Source organism: Trachemys scripta, chromosome 3 (genome assembly GCF_013100865.1).
Source record: "Trachemys scripta elegans isolate TJP31775 chromosome 3, CAS_Tse_1.0, whole genome shotgun sequence".
Classification (NCBI taxonomy): Eukaryota; Metazoa; Chordata; order Testudines; family Emydidae; genus Trachemys; species Trachemys scripta.
Window position 1 is genome coordinate 148,453,154 of NC_048300.1, and position 20,283 is coordinate 148,473,436.

Here is a 20,283-nt window from a genome sequence, read left to right on the forward strand (position 1 = left end):
GATATACTCTTACTTTTTCCTGGAGTTCTCCCACCTAAACACTGACTGACCTTCCTTATGTAGCTTAGGAAATGAACTAGTCTGTCTCTCCATCAAGAGGTACCAAAGAGAAAATAATACATGATATTAAACAAATATATGTTAAATTACTTTTATTATTTAGTGCATTATGGACCAGATTCTATTATTAGACTTGGTATACAGTAGTTAGGATGATTATTGTCAATACACTAAATTCCTGTAATTCACAGAAACAATTACAACTCCTTCAGAAATTAATATAGTAATATACAAAAGCCTGCATCTGATTCGCTATTATTTTGGAATAAACTCTTATTAGTTTTGAGGGTTGAGAAGGCAGACAGATGCATGTAGTATCCTGTTCCCTATACACCCAACTTCTTCCCCACATGGCATCCCACACAGGGCATTGGGACAGTGCCATACAGGTAGCTGATTCCCTCTTCTGCACAGCAGGGAAAGTTCTATGAATCGATCACCAGGAAACTGCCTAGCAAATGGCCATCAAGTCACTCAGAAAACAAATTTATACTGAAGAAGGCCAATAACTAATTTCTTCTTCTCTTCTACAGGATTTTAATTTTTCCCCTCAAGAGGAACAGAAAGCTACCTGACACTGAAGAGGAAGTATAGGTTTGAATATCAGTACCAAAACCTAAATCAGTTTTCTCCAGTGAGTGAGTTTATATATGTTGTACAGACCTACTGCAGTTGTGCCGCATCAGTAAATACTGTGTATTTCTGTACTTCTCTTTCATAGCTCATCTCTTCCTCTAAACTTGCAGATCAAAAGGATAATCATAAGACATTAGTGGCAGTTCATGGTTCTTCTACATTGTATATACAAAATGTATGTGCACTTTAGTACAGCATGTACTGAGAGGAGGGATTGACTTGTGATTATGGCACTGCACTGGAACTAAGTTATTTGGAGGTTAATCCTGGCTCAAAAGTGCTGAACACCCACAGTTAGCTCCAGATTTTCAGAAAAATTCAGCTCCCATTTAGGCAACTAGGGGAAATGGTCAGGTGTTCAAAAGTGCTCAACACCCAGGAGCTCCCAGTGTTCCTTTGGTACCTTTTAATTCTAATTTGAGTTTAAGAGAAGCTGCTGAATGCTGAACAATTTTGAAAATCTAACCATTTTGTGTAGGACCCTAAACAAGCGGTAAGATCTTTTGAAAATCTAGCCACTTATACAAGTGGAAAAATGGGAGCTGTTAGATGCTGATTTTTTTTTTTTTTTTTTTTTTAAAGAATATGGCCCTTAATATCTCTATACCTCCGTTTCCCAAATGTATAAGAGACATTATAATAGTTCCCTACCTCATAGGGGAATTGTGGTGATAATAAAATGATTATAAGTGCTCACACACGATAGTGATGAACACCATAGAAATATCCATTAAAAAAAACAATAGAAAAGCTACAGAGGGGAGATCTTGATAATACAAAAACAACTTCTGATCTTGCCAACTTCCTTTGGAATGGAGGAAAGAGAACTCACAGCTAAAAGAGTGCAAGACAACCTGTTCCCCTGTGTCTCTTTTTATGGATGAAAGTTTACATATTTTTCTCTTTTATGAGAACAGATTGTTTTTGCAAAAGTTTGCACTGGAAATGGAAGGTCACACATGATAGTTTCAAGTTATAAGTTGCAGCAGTACAGAATGACCATGCTGTGTTATATTTTTAATCACTGCATTAGAATTTAGTCACCAAAATACTTCAACACCACTGTACTGACCTCAGTGAGGTTCTCAATTACCTCCAGCCCAAGCTTATAGGTGAGTGCAAGAAGTTTATTACAGCTGCATTCAGTGGGGAGATAATTGTTGTCATATGTTTATATGTTAGGTATAAGGTGGCCCAAAAGCAGAGGTAAGTGGCTATTGCAGGTATCAGCTAGAGATGGAGAGGCTGCACCAGCAGAGCTATAGTCTGTTAGGTGGAGCCAGTCCAGGTACCTGTCCCGGTGGCTGATGTATTTTACTCCCTTGTTTCAGGGAGAGGAATGACATGGACGTGTTCCTACGTGCTTTGGAAATGAGGTGTGAATTGAACAAGGCGGGGAAAAGGGCATGGTATGGTACCTCACTCCTCTAGTGGCTGGGACAAAAGCCTTGGAAATTTTTACCCTTGCGGGAAGGAGGACTAAAAGATTGTGATTGATGTAAACAAGCTTTGTTGCAAAGGTTTAAACTGACCCCCTGGAGCACATGGGAGAAGGTTTTTGAGGAATTCAGAAAAAAGAGGATATTATGCTGAAGTGTCCATTCAGATTTAGGTCTTATGTAAGGAAATGGAAATGGTTTGGAAGGCTAACAAGGTCAATGAGGCTGCAAGTTAATGGGTACAAAACAACTCTATAAACTCTGTCACCCCAACTTGAAATCATGGTTAACAGACAAAAATCCCAGAGATGTAACAATAGCTGAGAAATGGCCCGATCAAGATGTATAGTTCACCTGGGTTTGATAGAAAACCCAGTAGGAATGTAATGGGATCAGAGGACAGGGATTGGGCCTAAGATGAGAACCACACCCTGGGGACAGGGGGAAAAACCACTTCCACGAAGCCCTGGTACGAGCAGGGAGAAGTATTGTGCCATATGTGGCCAGCAAGGTCATTTTGCCTGAGAAGGCCCACGGTGCCCACTGAGTTGCAGTGCAGTGCTGGACCCCACTGCAGCCCAACCTCACTGAGTTAACTGGGTGACTGCACCTATGGATAAAGAGTCACACAGCCAATTTGCCAATGGCATATAACATTCATACTGAACCATTCACACCCTGTGCCACTGCATGCATGTAGTGCTGCACCCTCTCGGGGGTAGAAGATCCATCTGATTGCTAGTGGGAATGGAAGGTGATGGTTAATGGGGAGACAGTTGCTGGATGAAGAGACACTGGGAGTGCTAAAACTATAGTTAAGCCACATGGCACAAAATCCCATCAAATGTTCCCAGGGTGTGAATGTGGGTTAAGGTCCCTGGTGTCAAAGCCTTTGCTCTACTGACAGCACAGGTATCTGTACAGACCCAGGAAGGCTCAGGGGTGCTGAGTGTAAGTGTATTGTCAGATACTCCATATCCTTTGCTTTTGGGAAATGATGTTATAGCGTTCAAAACAGAAGAGGTAAATGAGGCCCCCTTGGTTGGCCTCAGGCAGGCAAGCCAGAGTCTGAGCAAAAATGCATGTAGAATAGTTTATAGAGGGTGGCGGTTTATGTTCCCCTGCCAGTGTCCAAGAGGAGTCAGTTACTTCCCCATCTTATGCAGACAAATACCTGAGGAGGGTGGGGGTCAGATAGCTTCCTTCTCTAGAGAAGAAACAAGACTTGAAGGGAAATTCTCTGGGTTCTAAAGCTTAGATCAGGGAATTAAGTTTTCTGCCAACCCTTAAAAGGGTTGAGAGCAGTGTTTCCAGCCAAAAGTAAGGACATTCATGCAGCTGCGGTACATTGCCAAATCTGTGGCATCCACCCCAGAGTGGGAAATGCCCAAGTAGAAGGTAAAGTGGTCGCCTGGGAGATGGCAAAGGTAACTATAGGCAGGAAAGAGGGGGAATATCTTTCCACAGTCTGACTGCCTGGTGGTCTGTGAAAGTGTAACGGACCTGAATTGGACCAGAGAAGGAATTCTACTCATCTTAACTCAGTGAATGCAGGGAAAAGGCCACCCCAATGGGGAGGGGAATCAATATTACTGATCCTCCCACCAGAGAAGTAGTGGTGAGGCTACCAGAATCCTCAAGTCCCAACCTCAAGAGAGGTGGAGCAGAGAAAGGAATTTGGCTATGGGCGAGGTTTGAAGACTTTCCCTTGACCGATTCTTCTGCTGTTAAAAGCAGTGAATGGTTGAGAGCAATAGCACAGGGAGGTAGCCCTGACATATTTCTCCCTTTGGTCCAGGGAATGGCTGCTTGTAATATTCCTAGGGGAGTGAGGAATCTCAGTCTATCGCTGAAACAACAAGGAGTCTGGTGGCACCTTAAAGACCACTTCTTTTTTACCCATGAAAGCTTATGCCCAAATAAATCTGTTAGTCTTTAAAATGCCACCAGACTCCTTGTTGTTTTTGTGGATACAGAGTAACATGGTTACCCCCTGATACAATCTACCACTGAGGCAACTGACCTCTCGGGAACCAAGGGACACCACGCTCTCTAGAAACCACATGGAAAGTTGAATGGGAGAATCAGGTCGTAAGTTTACACCTAGTGGTTTGAGGGTACAAGGGTAAGAAGGGGTGTGTGAAAGCTCAGTTTCATAGTTTCTCAAGTTAAAATTACACAGGATGGTTGTTAAATTACTGCACATTGATTTTTAAAGGATGTAAATTGGCTTGCTAGCAGAATGTTTGTTTTCTGAACAGGTGAAATGTGAAATTGTTAAAGGTAATGGTAAAACTGCCATCCAGTGAGCTCCCTTCAGGTGCCAGTCAGCACCTTAGTTACACTCACTTCTGTGGGAGGGAAATGTGACAGACTGACAATTTACTGCAATATCCTGAATGAACTTCACTGAATTAAATTAAACCTTATTTAATTAGGTTAAATACCTCTGGGGTCCATTGTATTAAAAATGCAATTGTAACTTCTCCAGAAGAATGACTAATGCAATCTCAAGAAGGTAATAGGAACTTTAAAGAGCTTTTGGAACAATACATGTGAAGTGGATTTCCTAGGAAGTACCTGGGTAAGGGCAATGCAAATAACCACTTTGAATCCACCCTTTTGAAGCAATGCTCAGAAGAAAAAAACCCCTTGTCCACTAATTGCCTGTTCCTGGAAACTCCAGATCAAAGACTCCTGAACTGTGAAAAGGGTGGACTGAACATGTCAGCTTGTTCTGATCTGAAGTTGTGATGTACTTGTAACCACAAAGGAAACTCTGTGGTTAGGGTGTTGAAGGACTGCTCCTGCAAAAACCCAGGTTAGTGTACATTGATAAACTTATTAGAATGCATGAAGTTCTTTTATTGTTTGTAATATGTTTTCTCTATAGTGTCCCTAGCCTCTGCTTGCCAGAAGCTGGGAATGGGCGACAGGAGATGGATCACTTGATGATTACTTGTTCTGTTCATTCCCTCTCAGGCACCTGGCATTGACCACTGTAGGAAGACAGGATACTGGGCTAGATGGACCTTTGGTATGATCCACTATGGATGTTCTTATGTTCTTAGTAGTTTTATCTTACAGATAAAATAGGCTTGCATAAAAAGAGCTGTGTGATACTTTATAACTCTTGACAATCACTCTGTTATCAGTCGTGAAGAGAAAGCAAGTGAGTGCATGGGCAGCCAGAGACTTTCATGGGAGCTATAGCAGCTCTAAAGTTTGATCCATAGTTCACTTGTGAACAATAAAGTCATTATTGCTTTCAGGAATCCTCTAGTTGAGTTGAATAGGAAATTACTGTGCCCAGATATAGCAGATATTCATATCCATTTATTATCCACCAAGTTCTAAGTAAATGGGAATAGTATAAAATATGTAAAAAAAAGTAACAATACTGACAGACCAGCCAACCTGGGTATGACCCATCACAAATTAACAAGAGGCATTGAAATGTAATCTAGACAATCTACTTGTATGTGAATTTCAAAGAGATGTACTAGACTAACAATTGTCAACTTGTTTATTTGCAGTAACGGAAATTAAGGGTAGATGCTAAATGTATTTGTCTGTGTTTACCAATATCTTGTTAGATATTTAACAATGTAACCAGATTAGTTTGTAGATGCTAATTTCCTTTTATGTCTTAATTGTCTTATATTATGCATGCGGATGGTTCAGTTACCTTAAGATCAAAGATGTAAGATGCTGCAGGAAACTAATAGTTTGATCTACATTGTCTTCATCTTAACTATCTATGCTATAATGAAGTACTGGCTAATGGCCTTCTGTGACTGATTGCAACTAGTTTATCTGTGTATGCATAGGAAACAGAAGACTAGCTTCAAAGCAATGGTCCACAGACAAAATGAACTGCCTATTCTTCCTTGGGGGAAGGTCCTGCTGTGACAAGAGGCTTATCAGCTAGCTAGAGAGCTATAAAGGGAAGCCTGGGGTCTGATCCTGCCATCTCCAGTCTGCTTAATCTCTGAACAGAGAAAGTATAAGTCGTAACACAATGATTTGGAATAACCTGGAAAATGCTTGGAAAGACTTTAACAGACTTTACATTTAAGCTGCCTTTAGAATCATTTCAACAGGTCAGAATCCAGAGAGACTTTTAGTTTGCAACAGTTTATACTATCTATGCTATGAAGCTGACCTAAGGACTTTATACATATTTGTATATATATTGATCTTTTTAACCATTTGCAACTCTTTTTTTCCTTTTATTAATAAACCTTTCATTTTAGTTACTAAAGGATTGGCATCAGCGTAAATTATTGGGTAAGATCTGAGACACTTATTGACCTGGGGACAAGTGTCTGGTCCTTTGTGATTGGTGAACCTCACATATAGTGAATCAGGTCTTCAGAAACCTCTCACTATACTAGACTTGGCTGTCTAGATGGGAATCAAAGGCTAGAATGCTTAAAGGGGACTGTATTTGGCTTCTTGGTAACCAGTGTGGTATTATAGAAAAGCTGTTTTGTTACTGGCTTCGTGAGCCTAATTATACAATAAACCACCAGTTTTGGGCATTGTCTGCCCTATTCCCTGCAGTCTTCCCTGAGCGTAGTATTTTCAGTTTGGCCCAGAGTAGGCAGAGTAAATAGATTGCAATGAGCTGTACAGTGTTGCTTCTTCTCTGGCTCAAAATTCATACTCTGGGAGCCTATTCTTTTCTATTAGATTAACTCTCCATTACATTTTTTCTCTTTTTTCATGTTTGGCTCCTCTAGTGCTCCAAACAGAGTTTACCTCTACAAGCTAAGACATGCCAAAATGCAACTTGCCATGTCTATACTAGAGTTTAGAACATGTTAGTTAAAATGTGTAAGTTGCAGCCTGCTTCCCTAGCTCAAGAAGGACTAATACCATGCCCAAAGTCTGTTCTGGCCCTTCCTTTAGGGAACAGTTTTATTCTTCAAACATAAAACTCACAAAGCGATACCAAAACAAAGCTATTCCCCTGACACAGGTCTTTTACCTTGTATCTTTCCGCCTGCTCCAAAGAAAACCATAAATGCCACCTTGTTTCCTGTATCTCCCTCCTTCTGTGAACTCTCAGGCCTTTATAGGAATCACCTGACGCCTTGCTACCTGAGACTGATAATCAAACTGGGCTGGTTGGACCTAGGCCCCTGGCCCTTAAAGGGGCAGACCCCACCCCCCATTACCAAATGTGTTAGCTAACACATTTTTCAAAAAAATCTTTTATCCCAATTTAGACAAGTCCAGAATGGCTTCATCTCTTCACCTTCATACACTTATGTTTTTAATTTGGACAATTTACATTGTACAGTGTACCACATGGTTCTCTTTTGGCCCATTGATTATTTATCTATTGCATATAATGTCACAGTACTTGGAGAAATAATCTCCAGTAGGGGTTTAACTGATGTTTGGCCTGTTATGGGAATCTATGTACACTTACATACACAATCTTCTCATACTTGATTCAAAAGGTTTAAGTGGGGAAATTAAATCTATCAGATCTTTTCTATCAGTCCAATTAACACTCACTGCCTTTGCCTGAACAAATGAATAGCCTTCTTAACCACTCTTTCTTTCAATTTGTTGAACACCACCCGCCCTGAACACCCTAAAAGATTGCACCAATATTTCTGCCCATAGCACCTTCTAGCGAATGCCGGCAAAAAAGAGTGATCTTATAAGAATGACACTAATTCATTTCACTCTGCTCCTTCTAGTACCATTAGGAAGGCACTATTTTAATGAACACATGCATAAACATCTGTGGGGGAATAGGCCTGGCTGGCCTCCCTTGCACCGATCAGAACATCGGGGAAGACTCGTCATATAGGCCCGCCCTGCAGGCCACAAGCCGGAACTAGGCTAAGTGACACAGCCTCCTGCCAAACTCGGTCAAGGGTCATAACCAGAGGAGGGGGGAGGGGGCAAGGAGGGAAAGAATAAAAAGCCCCAGCAGCAGCACTAATGAAATATGTTCATGGCTGATAAAATATAATAACCGCTTGTGTGAAGCAATAGCTGAATGCAAACTGACTAAATGCAACTTCTCCTGTAAGCACCTTGTAGTTCCAGCTAACTGCCAAACTAGCCAATCATATATCTTCTTTGGGCATCCTGTGATAAACCCCTATGCCCTTAACCATAAAACCCCAGAAAAATAATATGTACCTGGCCGAGAAAAGCATTCCAACTGGTGCCAAGTACCACCCAGGGCAGAAACCGCCAAGAAACCCTCCACCCAACAGGCACCCAATTCTCGTAAAATAATGAGGAAGGTACCGGGAAAAGGGGACAGACCCAAACTCATATTTACTCAAAAATGATGTATTGTTTGTACTATACTTGCGGTTTGAAGAAATAAAAGCAGCCTGCGTGCTGTGCTAGGTGTGGTAGTTTTCGGACTGCTACCCCAACGCGTTGGTATGTATTGCAATAAACTGGCCTCAGGCTTGAGTCTGTGAACTAAAATCAATGCATGGGTGACTTCTTCCACGACACATCCTCTATAAGATTCCTCCCCAATAGTAACTCAGAATGCAGAGGCGATGTTAAAAAATGGGAATGAATCTAAGCTGTACTTCATTTAAATCCCTATGCAGGCACAGGTTTCTTTTCACTATTTTGTAGATGACACACAACTATTGGGCATATTTTCAAATACAGATTCATAGATTCATAGATTATAGGACTGGAAGGGACCTCGAGAGGTCATCAAGTCCAGTCCCCTGCCCACATGGCAGGACCAAATACTGTCTAGACCATCCCTGATAGACATTTATCTAACCTACTCTTAAATATCTCCAGAGACGGAGATTCCACAACCTCCCTAGGCAATTTGTTCCAGTGTTTAACCACCCTGACAGTTAGGAACTTTTTCCTAATGTCCAACCTAGACCTCCCTTGCTGCAGTTTAAACCCATTGTTTCTGGTTCTATCCTTAGAGGCTAAGGTGAACAAGTTCTCTCCCTCCTCCTTATGACACCCTTTTAGATACCTGAAAACTGCTATCATGTACCCTCTCAGTCTTCTCTTTTCCAAACTAAACAAACCCAATTCTTTCAGCCTTCCTTCATAGGTCATGTTCTCAAGACCTTTAATCATTCTTGTTGCTCTTCTTTGGACCCTTTCCAATTTCTCCACATCTTTTTTAAAATGCGGCGCCCAGAACTGGACACAATACTCCAGCTGAGGCCTAACCAGAGCAGAGTAGAGCGGAAGAATGACTTCTCGTGCCTAAGATGTGTCAGCAAAATGCATGTCCAGGTAAAAATAAGTAATGAGTACGCAAAATAAGCATTTAACACATGCAAAAACAATACATGCATGAACAATTACCTGACTACATGAACAATTTGTTTGTTTTTCTATCCATAACTGTATGGATCCAATTTAGGACCTGTTTTTGACAAACTATATGCCATATTTCTCCAGATTCTAAGAACGAAATCTGGAACTTATTAAAATGCATCATATCTATGACAAGATAAAATAAATGAACTGCAGTTTAAGCTGGACACAAACCTATTAGTTCTAAATATATTCTTGTTGACTTCACAATTTTAGAATAAAATTCAGACTTGAAGCAAGCCAGTGCAACTTTTTTTTTTTTTAATCTAACCAAGATCTAAACTGGATTGTTAGTTCTTTTTCTTATGGAACCAAGCAGCAGCCATTTTCACAGTTTTAAAATCAGAGGGTGTGACTCTTATTTACATTAAAAGCTGCTTTACACTACCCTGACAATATAAAAGGGCATTAACGTGAGAGTAAATGTAATTTATGTACACTTTAAGACCCCTTTGAATGCAAAAATGGCATAAATCAGTCTTACTGTAACAAGGAAAAAAGCCTTGCGTTTTTGACTCACAGAACATTCCCAAGTACTCATTTCTTTCTTTTATTATTCTAGGCTATCTCCAGTGATTTCCTTTTAAAAATTCTGCCAACAAATTGACGGTAAATTGGGATGACTTCTATAGACAAAATTAAATAATTCTTTCCAGAAATGACTTACTCCTAAATTATTAAAAACACTTCTAAAGAGAGTTTGGGGCTGCTTTGGAATGAATCAGAACCCCCGTCCCCCACCCCCAAAATGGCAGGTATTTTCAAAATATATCCCCAAGGACAATATCTCCACTCTTTCTGCAAAGTGCTCATCTCCATCCCGTCTTCAAATTACACAACTTGAGCATTGTTCAGAATCAATATACTTATGGAGTAGTTTTCAAGAACAAAATATAAATATTCCTAGCAAAGGCCAGCTTAATGGGTTTGTCAAGTGATACTGCCTCCTTCTTGTGATTGCGAGGAAGCCTTTTCTCTTTTAAATGGTAAAATGATTCCTCGGTTCCTCACAGCGTCTCTGTGAGCAAACACACTAACCACTTGGTTTTTAACAGAGGTTACAGGGGAAAATGTTTGTCAAAATATTAACATCAGATCATAGCTTCCTTCCTCTATTTCACATCTCTCCCAGATATTTTGCAAATACAGTACTTGTCTTATTGTCATTACGTTTTAATTTTTTTTCACAAACATTTAAAGGAGAGTACAAAAGTCTATCATGATTATACATTCAAAATGCTTACATGTACTCTCACTCAGGTGATGATTTATGTATGTTGGCATTCATTTCTTGTTTGCATTAACTTTAATAGGTTGATTTTTTATTTGTAAGGCCATTTTAGGTTTTATTTGCATGATTTGTTATACTTTTATATCCCTGTTTATATTCTTTTGGCTCCAGATTTCTTATTGAACTCATATTTAGATGAGGTGATGAAGTCCAGAGCATTTTTGATTTACAAACCCAAGCTTTACAACTAACCTCCTTAGAAGACCAAATATGCAATTTCTCTTCCAGCTTTTGAGCTGGAATCAGGTAGAGATCTTTGCAGTTTGGGAGGTAGTGGAGGGAAAGAGCTAAGCAACACTATGGCTGGCTCTGGGGATAGGGAAGGAAAAGGGCGCCACTGACCATTTTGACTAGCCAAAAATAATTTTCAGAATTAGATTTGCATGATGACTGAAAAAAATCTCTGGATTTGCATGCAAACAGATTGCAAGGTAGTGAACTATTCAGTCCTTTGATACAACAGATTAACAGTGATAAGTAAAATCTTAATTTTAATCTCACACTTTTAAATGCTGAAAAAACATGCCATAGTAAAGTGATCATTGTCAAAAATTTGGTTTAATTTTAGATAAATAGGTTAGATAAATAGGTTACTAAAGTGTTTGCTATATTCTCTACGCTTATTAAAGAGAACCCCTAGGACAGGAGTGGCCAACCTGTGGCTACGGAGTCACATGCAGCTCTTCAGAAGTGAATATGCGGCTCCTTGTATAGGCACCGACTCTGGGGCTGAAGCTACAGGCACCAAGGTTCCAATGTGCTGGGGGGTGCTCACTGCTCAACCCCTGGCTCTGCCAGGGGCCCTGTCCCCACTCTACCCCTTCCCATGCCCTACCCTGAGCCTGCCATGCCCTTGCTCCTCCCTCTCCTCTCCCCCCCCCCCCGAGAGCCTCCTGCACGCCACGAAACAGCTGATCAGGAGGTGCGGAGAAGGAGGGGGAGGCGCTGATCAGCAGGGCTGCCAGTGGGCAGGAGGCGCTGGGAGTGGGGGAGGGGGAGCTGATGTGGAGCTGCTGACATATTACTGTGGTTCTTTGGCAATGTACATTAGTAAATTCCGGCTCCTTCTCAGGCTCAGGTTGGCCACCCCTGCTCTAGGAGGTACTACAGATACTGAGGTAACCATGGGCCAAATCCTGTAGTGCTAATAACTGGCACAGCTTCACTGATTACACTAATTCACTTCAGACCAGAGAGAATTTGACTCCATGTATATTTTTTAAGGTACTTGCTAAGATTTTAAAGGTGATCACACTGTTATTTATTCTTAATACCACGGATCTAGTCTACAAAAAAGATCAAAATACAAAATCACATTAATTTTATTAAATTACCAAAATGTAGAACTCCAGTGCCCCACGGAAACTGGACTGAACAATGGTAGTGCTCCTCACAAGGAAGGGTTCTAATGGCCTGTGAATGCCAAGGTGTTACATAGCGGTTAGATCAGTCTTTTGGCCCTGCTACAACAATCCAGCACTGCCTAGGAAAGCCAACCAATTCTATTCTATTCTCCTTCTTATATTGCATCCCATCATGGTGGTATCTGGATCAGAGAATACTAGTATAGGAATTATAATGTTAAATGTTGCCAATGCTACACAGTTTGGTGTTAATCCCAAATGTAACAACGGATACACTGTCATAGCAATACAGGGTATGAAAAGCTAGAGGGCCTGTTAGTTATGCTTCTTAGTTATGCTTCAGACATTTTTAACCTTTGCAAATAAACTGGCCTTGAAGTGCCACAAACTGCTAAGGGCCCTGCCTAAGGAATCACCATAAGGTATATCCAAAGAATTTGCTTGAAAATTTGTTAAGACAACAGCAAAACTAGCAATATACATTTATCGCTGATGTTTAAGTGAAAGGGTTTAATTGCTTGGTTTAAGCATCACTTCAGCAATCCAGCTTTGAGGGAATTGATTTAACAAACATATTCTATGGAACAGAAACTAATACTAAAGAGTTTGTGTGCGCGCGCTCGCGTGCATGTACATACACATATTTTAAAATCTCATGCTGCACAAATAACTAAAGATTCACTCTCTGGAAGATTCAGTGTTAAAGACAAGCTAAAATCAATGACCAAAAGACCCCCTATTTTTGAGAATACTTGTATCCAGATCTACATCTTTCTACATCTGTCTGGCACTTCTCTTTATAATTTATAAGTGATGGACCCAAAATTTGGATCTGGAACTTGGGGGAAGTTTGATCCTGATGCAAAGTTTGCAGCTTAAATCCATTTTTATTTTTTTTATTTTTTTTATTTTTATTCATGATTAATTATTTTTTAAATAAGCAAAAGGGACCTAACTTTTTTTTTGCCTCTTCACTTTTATTTATAAAGTAATATGACACATTTTTCAATTTTTAGAAGTAGAATCTTTGAACATGGACAAACATCAGATTAAATATGGTGAATAGGCACATATAATAATCCAATAACACAAATGAGTTTTTGGTGGATGCATCAAGTGTAACACACACTTCATAAAGTTTAATGAACAAGCAAAAGTATTCTTCAGCTTTTGCTGGAATTGTCCTTGGCCTCTTCATTTTCTCCTTCTGCACCCTGCTTGTAGAGGCTCTTCTCCACAAGCACAGCTTTAACAACCATTCCTATGCTGATGAGTCACAAATCTGCCTCTCTCTTTACTGACAAGCTTTCTCCTCCTTCATCCAATGTAGTATCTCTCTTTCTGACATCTTTTGTAGATGTCCAGTCATTATCTTAAACACAGCATAGCCAAAACTGAGCTCTTGATCTGCCCCCGAAGCTCTCCTCTATCCTTCCTTTCTCTGTCCCTGTGGACAACACCACCGTCCTTCAAGTCACATAGGCCACGAACCCTGTGTCCATCTTTGACTCAGCCCTATCACCGGAGTCATATATTCAGACCATTGCTAAGTCTTGCTGCTTTTTCTTACACATCTCTATAAGCTGGATTTTCTTTATCTACATAATAAAAGCTCTTCTCCAAGCCACCATCATTTTATGTCTTAACTATGGCAACCTCCTCTTTACAGGACTTAAGTACTACACCCTTGCTCTCCTAAAATATGTTCAGAATGCTGTTAAAATCAGCTTCTTGGTTCATCATTCTGACCACATCATCTCCTCTTTGGGTCCCTCCACTGCCTCTCCCTTCACCTCTGCATCAAATATAAGCTTTTTTAAGGCCCCTACTCTACCAGGCTGATCTAGTAAGCTATTGTGAGTTGACACCTGCCTCACTCTGGTAGAATTCCCAGCCCTTACCACCTACTTGTCAGCGTCTACCTTAAACACCTCCATGCTTTCTCTGACCTTGCCATTTATGTATGGAAAAAATCTCCCTGATAAAATACAAACAGTTACTTTCTCATCCTCCTTCAAATCCCTCTCGAAGACTCACTTCTGCTATGATCCCTAAAAACCTTATCTTGCTGATCATAAAAAGCCAGGTGAAAAGTTGTGACTATTCACACCTCTTTCATTTTTTCCCTTTCCCTACTCCCTTCCTCTCTAATCCTGCCCCCACTTAAAAAAATACAATAAAGTATAAGTTTTTAACAAATTCATTAAATTGACATTAGATTAATTTGCTTGTATTTTCTATTCCCATCACTAACAATCTGTTTAAATGACTTGAGTCAATACTTGCATATGATGTGAGTCACTTGATTGACTGTAGATTTCTATAGGTGAAGCCATTTTGTATTTTAATCATGGCTCTTATCACTATTCTGAAAAGCCATAAATTACATGTCAGTTAACATTAAAGTTTCTCCAGTTTTGAGGCAATTCAATCATCAAACCACCTTATTCCCGGACTTCCCCTACTGAAGACCTACATAATTTTGCCTTACTGAATATGTTACAATGCTTGTGAGACAAGGTGGGTGAGGTAATATATTTTATTGGACCAACTTCTGTTGGTGAAAGAGACAACCTTTCGAGCTATGCAGAGCTTTTCCTCAAGTCTGGGAAGTGTACTCCGAGCATCACAGCCAATCAGATGGCTTAGCATAAGGGTATATCTACACTGGAAACTTCAAAGTGCTGCTGCGGGAATGCTCTCGTGGCAGCGCTTTGAAGTGTGAGTGTGGTCGCGCGCGAGCGCCGGGAGAGAGCTCTCCCAACGCCCCTGGTAATCCACCTCCACGAGGGGATTAGCTCCAAGCGCTCGGAGCCTGTCTACACTAGTGCTTTAAGGCGCTCAGACTTGCTGCGCTCGGGGGGGTGATTTTTCACACTCCTGAGCCAGCAAGTTAGAGTGCTATAAAATGTAAGTGTAGACGAGCCCTAAGTTTAGCACATATTTTAAGGTACCATTCAAGAATATATGCTAAACTAGCTGCTTGACCCTTTTTTAGCTGTGATACTCTGAGTACCTTTCCCAGATCTGAGGAAGAGATCTGTGTAGCTCAAAAGCTTGTCTCTCACCAACAGAAGTTGGTCCAATAAAATATATCACCTCACTCACCTTTTCTCTCTAATATCCTGGGACCAACACGGCTACAACAACATTACAATGCTTGTCCTATTTTTCCAGAAGTTATAAAATGTTATGCATAATTACAAGTTTAAAATTTTTTCCTGTATATAATACTTTACATCAGGGGTCGGCAACCTCTGGCACGCGGCTGTGCTGGCCGCAGCTTCCCGCCGCCCCCATTGGCCTAGGATGGCAAACTGCAGCAGGTAAACATACTGGCCCGGTCCGCCAGGGTGCTTACCCTGGCAAACCGTGTGCCAGAGGTTGCCGACCCCTGCTTTACATAATCCTTCTTTCTTTACTTAATGTGGGAAAAAAGGTAACTAAAACCACATAGTCCCAAAGATATAGCTTCTAAACATATATACTATGAGAAAATTAGCCTGTAGATTTTCTTTAACTCCTCTCTGAGATTGAGACATTGTGGAAAATATGATCTATAACTGATTAAAAAGGCAAATGGCAAGTATTTAATACAGAAAAACAAATGGCATTATGAAAGGTGAAGGATGGAGAGGTGTCCTGTTTTATCTCCATAAAATGAGCATGTGAGGGATATCAGAAGGAAAAGCATGTCAGGTAAACACACACAAACAGATGTAGAGATTTACACATTGGAATCAAGCATGTGTTCAGGAAACAAAGTCAAAACATAAAAGTCAATGCAGACAACCCATTGACATTGTGACTGTAAAACACCCACAGGCAACTTCAAAATGACAAAAACAAATAATTAAGCAGTTTAAAAAGCCAAATACTACCTCTAGAGGTCCTCACAGAGTCCCATTAATGCAATTTAAAGACAAGTTGTGGTAACAATGAGATAGAGTCAGCACTTTGTCACAGCCTTTTCCGATTATTCCTACTACTACTAGTTCACCATTCATGTATTTCTACTCGTGTTAATTTTTTAATCAAGTAGAAACACTTCATTAAAAAGCACAAAATGTACTGCTCATTAGTGCTCAGTGTTACCATAAATTGATAAAGGAACATTGAAATGACAGGATGAAAACATTTTTTGTTTAGTTCAGGAGCATATTCACTAAAGAGACAAAATTTGGCAAACCCCTTATTTCTCTCCCAAATAATATGCCCACCCATAAATATTTTATCACTCTTGACAGTGTATTATGGCAGATTCTTGATATTTTATTAAAGTTAATAGAATTTTGTTCATTCTATTCTGAGATTAACCAAGATGTTTTGTGAAGATCTCACATTTTATTATGATGAGTTCTGAATGTTTGTGGAACTAATTTTTCATGCCATTTGTTCCATTCACTGAAAACCATTTCACATTTTGAAAAATAAGATGAAGTGGTAAGTAAAGGGGAACAGAAACCGCAGAGAAGAGTATAAACCAAAAACCCTCAGCTTGTAATTGTTACATGAAAGAGGAGAGGGAAAGAGGGAGAAAAATCACTAGCTGATGTTAACTTTGGACTATCTCAACTCAGAATGCAAAAGAAAAAAAGTTATACACCCAGTTCAATGGTTATATTCAACCTCTCCCAGATGAAAATGCTATGGAAAAAAAAAATGAGGGGGAAACAAGAGAAAGATGAAGGCGACAGCAGAATATGTACAAAATGCTTTTCACACACAACTTATGTATAATATATGTAAAGCTCTTACCTTTTTCACTAACACTTTCACTTTCTATTTCCACATCTTCACAGCTAGTATATTCTGGTGTTGATGCCCCTTCTTCTTCTGAGCTACTGACCGACATCTGCCTTTTCTTTCCACCTCTTTTTGATCTATGAGGTTTTGGAGGGGATGGCCGCACTGATTCTGATTGATCAGAACTAAGGGAATCATTCCTTAGCATGGTCTCCATTTTCTCCCGCTTTGCTTTTCGCATGAGAATAGCAGAGCTAGGATCAAGGCGACTTTGTTTTTTAAAGGAATCATGGTTCTTGGATTCTAGGTGTTCTGTAGGAACTGGACTATGTCTGGGAGTTGGTGGACTATGATTAGCTAATTGTTTAGAAACCGAAATTCTTACATCACCTGGTCTTTCTATAGAGTATGATCTCTGAGTTTCCAAAAGAGATTTTCTGTCCTGAGTTCCCTGTAACTGTGAGCGTTTTCCTAATTTATTCTCAGGTACCTCTGCTTCCTCCACTTCCGTATGTGCCAAAGCTACATCACTGTGTCTTCTTTCATGCCGTGCTTTAGAAAATTTAACTTGCATACGCATCTGTTGTTCCTCAGGATGTGGCTTCACAGGATACCTTGCCAGATTTGGGTCACTCCTATACCGAGTGTGATACTCATCTTCTTTCCTTTGTTTTTCCTCATCCGCTACCTTGCCTTCCTCGGGTTTTTCTGGCAAGTCTGGGTAGTCCTGTGACCTTCCTTTCTCCAGCCTTCTACTTTCATGCCTTTCTTTACGTTCCCTGTCATCTGCCTGTCCTTGTTGAAGTGAAGACTTTGGCACACGTTTACGCTCGCTTTTTAGACCTACTTTTCCATTTTGTTCTGAAATCAGTGCGGTCTTCTTCCTACCATGGAAAGAAGTAAAACAATGTGACAAATCTAACAATAAAAAAAGCAAACAGTGGAGCCAAAGGGTACTTGGTCTGTCTAAACTGTAGTTTAGAAAAAGTTAAGTACACTGTGGAAAAGAACATAGAAAGATATTTCCCCTACTAACAACTTGTCTTTTCAACATTGTTTTCTTCCCTTTCCAAGAGGAAATTATTCCCAGAGTGAAAACTATAAAGTTTTACATTCTATAACCTATAACTGATGCATAAACTCATAAAGAGTTCTTCGGTATGCATCCAAAGAAGTGGGCTGTAGTCCACGAAAGCTTATGCTCTAATAAATTTGTTAGTCTCTAAGGTGCCACAAGTACTCGTGTTCTTTTCTCATAAAGAATGTTAATATAACATGGCTGAACAAACAAAGCAATCATTTACAAAAAAAATTAAAACCATTTACAAAAAAAAAAATAATGTATCATTGCTGGAATTGCAGCAGGATAATAGAGCGATGGCATATTTTTCTTACCCATTTTTTAAGTCAGCAGCTGTGGGGGATGGTCTGGCATGACCACCTATCCACATCCCATTTTAAGCACATCAGCATTATATATGTAAACACCATGAAATGGGAGATATTTCATATATGCAGTAACATAAAGAGAATCAATATGCATATGTGAAGAAGTACAACCAAAGGAGTCTATCCAGAGACAATATTTGATCTATCTTGCTTTATTTTACTTAACCCTAAAGAAAACAAGTACCCATTTCACATAAATCTACAGATTAAGAAAATCAAAATAGGCCTTTTGGATTAGTGGAATTTCCATGTTTGGAAATGGGAAAGTACAACACATTTTAATGCATTACTTTATATAGCCTGAATGTACAATGAAACTACCTAAAAATTATGCTTTTTTATTTCAGGATATTTCAGTTCTAGTCCTTCTTCACTTGGCAAACAGGAGTTGGATTTCTGATTCAAACGTATTTCTTCTCGGATCTCCCAATCTTTGTCCGCAATCATAATGGATTTATCATTTTTTATTGTACCCTATATAAATCCAGGATGCATACTTTGGAAAACATTTTGGAAAGTCTGTGTCTGAAAAGTCTATGTGAATACCCAATAAAACTGTCCTAGGACCACCATCTCAAGAAGAGGAAAGAACTAGTACAACACTGTGGCAGATGGCCGACACTACTATGGGGGGTCCCATGCTTTCCCTTCATGTGATGGGTCAGGACGCCACCTCTTTCCCCTATTCTTGGGCTTCCTGCCCTCTCTCCCCTTGGGCAGTGTTTCTCTTGGTCCTCCGCGCCTGGGGAGTCCCTCTGCTCTGCTTGAGCAGGGTGTCCCTTCCCCTGGTACTCTGATCCTCTGGTCAACAACAGTACTCCTCCAGACTACAGTCAGCTCTCCTGCCATCTGACTGAAGCAGGGGGGGGGGGTTATTAAGTTTCTGGTGGGGACTTAATTGGCTCCAGGTGCTCTAATTAACCTGTAGTAACCTCTCCTCAGTCCATAAGGAATAAGGCTCTGATCATCCTGGGGCTTATATACTTCAAATCTATCACTCTCCTGCTGCCCTCTGTCTCTGCTGTATCACAAGACATAGCCTGCTTGAAGGGAATGATAATCAGAATGATTTATGATATATTATACATATGGCACTCAAAATATTTATGATGCTTTATAGGTGTATGATAAAAGAGAATATAAACTCTACAAGACAGGTACCCACGTGTCTCATTCCACAATCCTTACTTGCATCTAGTAACACTTACTGACAAATAGTCCCACTGACTTCTTTCAAGTTTTAATAGGATAACTCAGACACATAAACTGGAAGAAAAGCAACATTTTAAAATGTCATAACCTTTAGCAATTTAGTCCTATTATATTTCCATCTGCCCCCTTGCTTTCTATGTATTTTTCTCTTATTAGAAAGTGTAAATTATATATAACCATATGATTCATATCTTTACTAACTTCTCCCCTTTTTCCTTCCTCTAAACCTACTATGTTCACCAACTGCATTACAGTCCAATTATATATTATCTTCAACACCCACTTCCTGACACTAACGCCAACATAATCCTCTCATCTTCCCTCACTGCTTACCATATGACAATTCTCTCTCCCCTTAGCAGATAAACAGGTCTTAGAATGTTGGTTCAGCAGACATCAGAAAAGAAACTACTGTTCCCACTGCCTCCCTCCCCCTCCATCTTAAATCTTGATGGGGAAGGGTGGGAGCAGGGAACAGGCACAGCTAGGAGGTGATACTGGGGCTTCTCCCCTAAATGGCTGAGTGGATACCCTTGCAAGGACTAGTGGCCTAGACTGCTACAACTCTATAGTCCTCTTCAGAGACTTCAAGGCCCACTTTCACACCCCAGCTCCACCCCACTGTTGCTACTGTCTCTCTATGCATGTGTTTTGAGATAACATCTCCAGCTGTTCGGTCTTCCAAAAAAACATAAAAAGCTGGTATGACTAGACAGCACAAGCCTTCTTGGAAGCAGAG

At 40.1% G+C, this 20,283-nt stretch overlaps 1 protein-coding gene across 1 annotated transcript in view; it reads right to left on the reverse strand.

Annotated features, from left to right (window-relative positions):
- Nucleotides 1-20,283, reverse strand: part of RIMS1 (regulating synaptic membrane exocytosis 1) — a gene marked incomplete in the record, with an annotated part of 487,692 nt that overhangs the window by 245,179 nt on the left and 222,230 nt on the right. The window contains 1 exon segment of the mRNA XM_034766209.1: nt 16,896-17,767. Coding sequence (XP_034622100.1) covers nt 16,896-17,767 — 872 coding nt within the window.